Source organism: Macadamia integrifolia, chromosome 7 (assembly GCF_013358625.1).
Source record: "Macadamia integrifolia cultivar HAES 741 chromosome 7, SCU_Mint_v3, whole genome shotgun sequence".
NCBI lineage: Eukaryota > Viridiplantae > Streptophyta > Magnoliopsida > Proteales > Proteaceae > Macadamia > Macadamia integrifolia.
The window spans coordinates 20,607,701-20,617,273 of NC_056563.1; the positions used below are offsets into that span (position 1 = coordinate 20,607,701).

Here is a 9,573-nt window from a genome sequence, read left to right on the forward strand (position 1 = left end):
TTTTTTTTAATGGAAATTCCATTCATGATTCTCCCATAGGGATTAGGATTTAGGACGATCCAAGTCCTTTTTGGATTGAATTCCTCCGTGGCGCAATAGGGTGTCTAGCGAGCATCGAATGGTAAAAAATGTTCAGGTATGGAGTTCAAGGCAATCATACGCAACCTAAGATGTTTCTGGATATTGAATGCGCTCTAGACATCTTGTTATGCCACAGAGGATTCGAGTCATTTTTCCATGGCCATTGTGATTTTCAGATAACCCAAGGTAAAAGTATTTTCAAATTTGTCAACGTGGGTAAGATTTGTATTATCAATATTGGTGAGAGTTTCTTGATGGATGAGAGTTTTATCCTATGGTCACATTACTAGTGGATAAAGATTTCTTCTAACTTGATGGCTGAAAATCCTTTTACCTTTTAGAGATTACAATTGAGGTATTTAACATTTTCTTTTCTTTTTTGCAAATCGACTCATGGGCATGGTTTCAAGTATCAATATCATATCGGCTATATTAGCTGTATCGTATCATTTTTGGTTGAGACCGATCCCTGATCCTTGAGCAATCTGGATTGATTACCCGTATCGTATCAAAGGTAAAATAGTAAAAAAAAAAAATGTATACTTTTCATAAAAAAAAAAAAAAAAGGGCAAAACCGACTGATACTCATCAATCCAATCCAATCTGAGTCAGTATCGGCATCTCCCATACCATTACCGTCCCCTAAATCCATGCTTATGGGGGCTAAATTATTTCATCCACTAAAAAGGGCAAAAAAAAGAACTTCGACAATAGGTATGAGATCCTCTGAAAAGGAGTCCCAACTAGGGGTGAAACAGGGCCGGGTTGGACCGGGTTTCTTAAAACCCTAACCTAACCCTACTCAACCCAACCCTGCTGGGTTCATGCTCAGGCACAACCCTACCTGGCTCAAGGTTGGGCCGGGTTGACCCTAACTGGTCTTCTTAGTGGAATCACATTCCGATAAATACGATTCAATTCCGATTTCAATTTCTAAAATGAATTGAAACACGATTTTTTAATTAAAATCCTAAAATGAATTCCTCCATTAAACTATATTGAACGTGATATTTTATCATTCTTTCATGGAAATTTCATGTACCCCTATTTTTCCATATGACCCTTTTTCTAAATCCCCTCCATGAAAAGCCAACATATTAAGATATAATCCAATCATTCATTGTTGTTAGAATTTCATCTTGATTTACAATAATGCTTAATTTCCAATATATAAGGGTCAAGAAACTCAAGTACTACAAGCCCCCACCTCTCCTCATTACTTATTTCGTGGTTGTAGAGATGAGTTTTTCCTTTGGTTTTGTGCTTTCTCTTTTGGCTATATTGTTCTCTATCATATTCTTGTTACACAAGAAACTCAATGATAACAATAAGAAACTCTCTTGGCTAGGAGAGACACATGCATTTTACAAAGCACAATAATAATCAAGGTTAGACTCAGGGCATGTTAGGGTCGGGTTGGGTTTTCTATGCCTCAATCTAAGCTCGGCCCAACCCCACACAAGGTTAGGTCGGGTTGGGCTAGGTTGACCCTCATAGTTCGGTTAGACAGGGTTCGGGCTCAGGGCGGATTAAGGTGGGTTTGGATCGTCAGGACTAAACTTACACCCCTAGTCCCAACAACCTGACCTAGGAATGTAGGAAGGTCATTTGGCAACATCACGAGCATGAGTGTTTTCATCTCTAATTACAAAACAGAATTCACAAGTAAGAAAATTTTTTGTAGGATTTGTCTGATATCAATTACCACTATTAACAAGTTGCACGGTGGATGATTCTTCTTGACAACTCAAGTCTCACTAACAAGAACCAAGGATGGATAACTATCTTCAACAACCACCCATTCCAAGGTACTATGACCGTTGAAAAACAATGCATGCTAACCCTCTAGCCTTGGGTTTTGACAAAAAGACCAAGTATCAATGAAGATAGAGAGGAACCCAAGTGGGGTGATAGGCTATATGGGGCATTTTTATAAATTTTTTATATAGGGTTTCACTATATATATATATATATAAATAACAAAAGTTTTTCTGGTCAACACCTCAGCTAACCGTATTGGTGCTTGGGAGTAATCTTATCCGTGAGATTGGCATCAATAAATCTCATTCGTTCATTGATTTCATACACCGCCCATATACGTTGGGAACAAAATACGACCCTCAAAAAAAAAAAAATATATATATATATATATATGATCCCAACCTAGACATACAATGCTCCCTGGTCTTTCTAGCTGTTTTTGCTACTAGCTCTTTGGTTTGTCTTCTCCCTGCAAGGCAGGGCTTCATTTTCCTCCTCGATTTCTTACGAGGCTTTCAGTAGCATGGGGGCTTCTTCCAATCCTTGTTGGATCTTCAAGTTGATTGTCTCTAAAGCTTGATTGCAGCGGCATGAAGCAATTTTGTTTGTTTCTCAAACACTAACCCTTGCGCTCTGCCCTCGCCTAGGCGACACCTCTTTTTCTCTCTTTATTTTCTTTGTTTTCTCCTTTTAGCGGTAGATGTAGTTTCAGTTTTGAAAATTCTCTGATTCTTGGCTCCACAATGATGATCGATCATCTAATCTTGAGTTGGAGGCTTTATAATTTAGGCATGCGTGTGTTTTACTTTGATCTTCTTTGTGTTTGATTTTTATCTTGCAACTTGTTGATAAATCAGAGAAGCGATGAACACCTTCTCGATTAGGATCATTTTTTGTTGTGGGTGGGAATGAGATGAGAAGACGAAAACGAGGGTTTTGAATATACCATAAGTATCAAGTATATAATCCATAGATCACATACTCCAAAAAACCCCAACCCCAAACCCTTTTCCCTTCTTCACGCATCGCTGTCTCTTATTTTTAAGAGTTAGTTTTCGAACCCAAAATCCCTGTGATTGCAATGGCAAGTCTCGTTTGAGGAGATTGAGTTAACCTCATTCCTTTTCTCCGTCTCCGACATTACCTGTGATTAAAGCAGCGGAGAGCCTTCACAAGTTCTCTTTGATATTAGTGGCTTCAAAATCTCCAATCTCCAGTGGATTGTTCGGCTCCTTCGTCTTCTCCTTCTCCAGCTTTTGCAACCCCTGAAGTTTGAATATGTTCATTAATTTTTTTTGGGTAATCAACCAAATTCACCCTTGAAGTTTGAACAAGTTCATTTTGATGGATGAATTCTAGGGGTCTACATAAGTATATACAACTATATTTCAAATATAAACCTAATATAATAGAATATTCCACATCAACGCATTAAAATTTTGTACTTATAATCGAACGACTTAAAAGGTATCCCTCACAAGATTCCTAAATGGGGTGATCGACCAAAAAACCTCTCTCTCTCTCTCTCTCTCTCTCTCTCTCTCTCTCTCTCTCTCTCTCTCTCCCTCTGTAAGTAATTTGAGAGAGGTATGAGGACAAGTGATATAATCATATTCTTTATTGATAGTGAAGCAGGATCTCATCTCACGACAATGTAGGTAATCTTGTCGAACCTCATAAATCTGTGTGCATTATTTGATTATTTGTTCTTTTTTTTTTTTCTGCATCATTTTAGAGTTTCATTTCAATAATTATCTGTTTATATAAGCATTGCTTTAGAAAGCAAACATATCTTAAGGAGACAAAAGAAGCAAACCAAATCTATTGAGCAAGTGGACAATTGAAGAAGAGCATGATTAGTTTCCATCCCCTCCCTATAATATGGGTATATGTCACAATTAACAGTATTCTTTTGTTTCAAGTTAGTCATTGCAAATTTTTTTTTTTTTGATAATACAAAAAAAGGGTGCTCTATAGTAGTGATCATAGCCCTCAGGACAAGCCCCTGTACAGCAAGCAACGTTTTCGCAAGACTATTGGACGATAATGGGCATGCCAAGATTCAAGTTAGTCATTGCAATAATAGCATTATAATAAGCATTCCAAATAAACATTTGTGCCTTTTGGGGTATTTTCATGCTCTACAATATTTTATAGACCTCTTTTGGTATCAAAGAGACACTTAAAGTGGAGTGAGACTACTCTGTACCAGAGATTCTCCCAATCTGAAGTTTTCTGGGCCTTCTTCAGAGCTAAGGATGAGTTGAAGAATATAGTCTCATTCCATGTAAGAGAAGGGAGATCTCTGCTTTGTAATATTCCACATATCCAACAAGAATATTAGATTTCACACACACACACACATATATCAATATAAATATCAGCCTATGTGGAAGTAATTCAATATCCTCCTATAGAAGGAAGCCATGGGTTCTCCCAAATGCGAACTGATCTGCCATTGTAATGGTAGGTTGAACTGAATTTGATTGGAGATCAGTGCATTCTCAACGATGTGCAATATTGCATCTTTATTGGATAATACATTCTTTTAATAACCATCTATACTTGCAAATTTCAATTGGTTTATGTAGAAACCATTGAACTGATTGGGGACTCAATACAATTTTTTTAGGAATGGATAGGCATGTCGACCATCTGTTGCATACTAGAGGGCGGTGCCATTGGGGCCACGAGACGAGGCATCATACATGAGTGGCTTTCAATGGGGAAAGAAAGATTGATAGCGAGCACCACATAGGGTAGCTTGTCCAACCTTTTCTGCTTCTTTTTGTGTTACTAGTAGTGTATTTAATAAAATAGAAAAATATAGTCACGATGCTAGTGTGCAGATTCTTATGCATGTCTTCTCATATCCCATCGTTGGACCTCACACTTTCTCATCGTTAAACCCTCACACTCTAGCATCATAACAGTCCTATATATCCCTTGACAAAATATCGTTAAAAAATATTTTGTCTTTTGTATCTTACATGATTAGCATTTACTAACTCAAACCCTATTAGCAGCAGCATATATCTTTTCCTCATACAATGGAATAGAGGATTTTAATCCCTAAAAGACCAGTTATTTTGCTACTTGTCAGTGCAAAAAAAATCTTTCTCCTTCAAAAAGAAGTTTCATGTAGAATAAAAATATGATGCAATTCTAAATATATTAGAAGAGAAAAGAAACAATGTCTATACTTTGGGAAGGAAAGTAATGTGGAATCAGTTAAAAAAAAAATTTATTGTTAACTCTTGTAATCATAATTGTATAATTGTGTAATTACCTTGAATTCCTATACAATTTGGTAATCACACTTTTAAAATAGAATCTTTCTTAAAACAAGACAATTTTATCGCAAAATATACGAAACTTTAATAATTAAATTTGAAATATTTTGAAGGCAGTTATTCAATCATGTTAGCTAATTGTTACAAAATTTTTCTATTCTCTTGATTTGATTGCAGGCTTTATATCTCATTTTTCCCACTCCATATCTTCTTTTATGAAGATAAAAAAGACCAAAGAGAAACCATAACTGACACTCACCAATGCTACCAACCCTAGTCAAATTCAAACCAGCAATGTGTAAGAAGATCAATATCATCAACCGACTAATAAGGCAATATAACAAAAAAACCTTTCTATTATGCATATTTCATATTGAAATGTCAATCCTCCTTTTGTCCACCCCTCCTCCTCTCTCCTCCCCCCCCCACCCCCCACCCCCCACCCACCACCCACACTCCCAAAAAAACAATAATAAGGAAGAAATACTACTTAGCCCAATTCTATCTCATGTTTTTAGGATTTATTAAATCACAGGCAAATATTCCTGAGATAGTCTTTCCCTCATTTCAATTATTAAAGTAAAAGAGACCTAATGCCGTATCAAAATTTTTTTTTTGGAGGGAGGGGGAAGAGGGGAGGGGAGAAAGGGTGTTGTCAAGGGGTTTAATACTATATCAATTAAACGACTGAAAATAAAAGGAGGAATGTTTCAACATTTAAAGTGGGTAAGGAAGAGAAATCGTAACCCTCTGGTTGAATTAAAAAAAAAAAAGAAGATATTTTCTACCTCATACAATATAATGTTGGAATTATTAATGAATGTAGAGTCTTAAGAGTTTGGATCCACTGCATGTACGATAATCTAGTGGTACATGTGAAAATCCAACACATGTCATACTTCTTGTTATTACAAAGGTGAAAAATGGTATATATGAAAGAAAAATGACAGGTGTTGAATCCTCACAAATGTGATCAGATAGCGGATCCAAATTCAAGCCTTGAGAGTCCAATTATTGTAATACTTCCTGTTATTACAAGGGTGAAAAATAGTATACATGAAAGGAAAATGACAGGTGTTGAATCTTCACAAGTGCGATCAGATAGCGGATCCAAATTCAAGCCTTGAGAGTCCAATTATAGTATTACATCACCGACATGGGTGAAGGAAAACAAAATTTTTTTCCTCCGACATTTGGTGAGTCAAAATACTTTCCCCACCACAGTGGTGACCTCTCCACATGAATAAGAGTCATCAATTGGGAATCTTCACCCTATCTCACTTCTTCTAACCACGAGTTGGATGAGATGGAAATTCATTTGTAACTCCTCTCCTCACGTGGGGAGCTGAGCTGATCTGGACTTTGTCCCAACCCCCATCTACCTAATAATCGTGGGAACAAGCCCATGCAGCGTGAAGAGTAACAAGTGTAGAAATCCCCCCTTGTGCATGCCATCCACTAACAGAATGGTTGAATGAGCAAAGGTCACCTGCCTAATCATAGATGCCAAGGGTTGATCATCTTGAAAATGGTCTTCAAAGAACTTATGTAGTGTGTTGGAATCTAGGGCAACTAAGGAGCCCTAAAGCTGCCTTATAAGGTTCCTTGAAGCCAAAACAAGGTAGGTCTTTGGGGGAACAATCCCTTCCGAGGGATGGTCCCCCTGTCATAAGAAGAAGAAGAGAGCGAATCAAGTCCTCGCACGAGAACTATTTTTGTACAGGATTGATTTGTACAGATGGAATTCATTCAACAATCAACTCTGTGGTGGATTCTACCTGTGCTGATCAACATATATGAGAATGATTTTCGCACGAAAACCTAATCCGCACTCGAAGAAAAAGAAGAGTGGTTTAATTAATTTTCGCCGTATTCAACATATATTGGGATGGTGTCGAGTTCCTTTGAATCATCATCGTCTTTGTTGGGAGGAGATGAAGCTTCAAGTTGCAGAAACATGGAGATCACAACCAACCCACTTCCCAATTTCTCTCTAACCACTTTATTCTCCAAATCAAAGGACCAAAACCCAGCCAAATTCATACAAATAATCTTCTCTCAAAACCTTGGAAACAAGAAAGCTCCAAACCAAGAGGTTATATTTGCAATTCTTCTGATTGTTTTGGATGTAGTGAAGGTGTTGTTAACCAGGTTAACAATGGAAGCGCATGTATAGAGAGGAATCCACAAGTACCAGTCTGGTTGACAAACCAAAAGAAACAAGCTAGAACATATAGAAGATCCCAGAAAGTAGGATAAAATAATAAAAAGGGAACTGTGGGAGATTAATTAGTAAACTTATCTTGATCATTGAATTGAACGGATGCAGAGTAAGCAAACAGAAAAGCCATCAATAGAGAACATGAAGCGAATGTCTTTGAGAATCTTCTTGCCATTTTTGTTTCCCTAGTTCGGAACAGATATGGTGCATCAAATATCAACCAAATGGATGGATGAATAATTAAATTTCTAAGTCAACGTTTATTTTTAATTTTAAACCAATCCAAAGTAGGGAGAGGGAGAGAGAGAGAGAGAGAGAGAGAAGTTTTATAACTAAAATATTAAACTTTTGAGAACCAATTGAGATGTCTAGAAGTATCTATAGATACTCTTTATTTGTCCCATGACAATATTGTTTATCCACATTATCCTTGACTAATGATGTTAACATCAGCTGTAAAATGGAAGGATCATGCCTAATCAACAACAATACCTTAGTTCTATTTCAATCAAATGGGGGCGGCATGGATTTGTGCAAAACTTCAACTAAATAGAGGGTGACCCCTTATTCGAATTGAAAGAAGCATCTCACCTCACTTGTGAAGAAGTAGTTTTTTTCTAGGCTTCAACTATTTTGATTTGGTTTTCTTTCATGTTATAGGAGCGTTCTTATCAAATAAGGAATAAGACCGCTCCTGCAATCAGCTCAATTGGAGATCACAATTGAGACAAAACTTAAACTGCGGATATCTTTCCTCACTATTTCTTCTATAGTCATTTTAGGTATGTCCCTAACCTAGGCCTTTTAGTTCCTTCAATTTGAATTCAATCACTCATTCTTACTGGAACATCCTAATTAATAAGTAAATTTTTGTCCAAATATGTACGAGTGGGAAGAGAGCTTTATACTCAATTAAAGAAAATGATTAGTTTAGAGAATTGTCACAATCTCCAACATATTCATAATTTCCCAAACAAGACATCAATTGAGTCAACGTTTGTATACACAAGGTGAGTAAAATCGAATAAATGTTGGACAATACATTAAGATAAGCCACACAATTTGAAGAGTGCTTTAACTACTAATGATTAGTTTAACCACTCTTCACACCACATTCTTCCACACCTCATGATATATTCATTTTTTAATGCCTTTCGGCGTGACAAGATCATGTTGCTTGTCATGATAACTCAAAAAAACGAAAAAGAAAAAAAAAAGCCTTACTTGTTTCTTTTTAAGGTTTTATTTGTTTATTGGACAAAGTTTGTATTCACTAGTGGTTGAATGACGGGTTGATCCAAATGTGACCCTCATCTTTTTCTACTTCACTCCCCATATTGTACATGGTTGTAATAGGTCAAATTCATTCACTATGGCCTTGGAAAAACTAGATTCTTATTATTTATTTATTTTTTCCTTTTAAAGTATTATGTAAAGGGGGAGGTCGGCGACCTGTTACTTGAATGTTCCCTTTGTACTAATTTTTGGGATTGTTTAGAGTAGCGATGTAGATGGATCCAACATAATTGAATGTGATCAGATCTGAATATCTCCAGATTGGATATAGATACCCATAAACGAATACAAATGTGAATCAAATCTAGATTTTCGATTATCAATTTACATCATTGACTTGTATAACCTAGACCTTCCTACCCCCCTATGGATACGATTAGTTCTCAATCCATATCTCTCAATAATACTAGCTCTTTTCCTCATCTCTAGAACCTGTCCAATCTTCAAGAACCCTAAAGATCATTAGTTACTTAATTTTTTATTATTAGTTGGATATCTATTCGAATTGGATACCCTTTAATCTGGATTTGAATACCCCTAAACAGATACAAATGTGATTGAAATTTCTACTATCAATCAATAGCCCTAATTTGGAGAAAGAATTCATTGAGCAAATGATATAGAGGAGTGCACTAATGAGATGCAGCAAAAATGTTACTTGATATAGAAAGGCAGCAAGGTAATTTCATATGAAAAAGAGAAGTATAAGTGTACCATCCCCTCGATAGGTGAGAGAACTTTTTCCATACTTTATAAGTTTATATGAGAGAGAGAGAGAGAGAGAGAGAGAGAGAGAGAGAGAGAAGTCTCTCTCAGAGAGAGAGAGAGAGAGAGAGAGAGAGAGAGAGAGAGAGGGAGAGAGAGATCTGTTTTAAAATTTAAACAACCCCTTAGGGTACAGTCGTAGTGTCGTACCTGCCT

At 36.5% G+C, this 9,573-nt stretch overlaps 1 protein-coding gene across 1 annotated transcript; it reads right to left on the bottom strand.

The window, feature by feature from the left end:
• Window positions 1-6,992: 6,992 nt before the first annotated feature.
• LOC122084812 (transmembrane protein 220) lies at window positions 6,993-7,531 on the bottom strand. The gene is given in 2 exon segments (XM_042653238.1): window positions 6,993-7,337; window positions 7,442-7,531. Coding segments are annotated over 2 exon segments (435 nt in total).
• Between the last annotated feature and the right edge of the window lie 2,042 nt (window positions 7,532-9,573).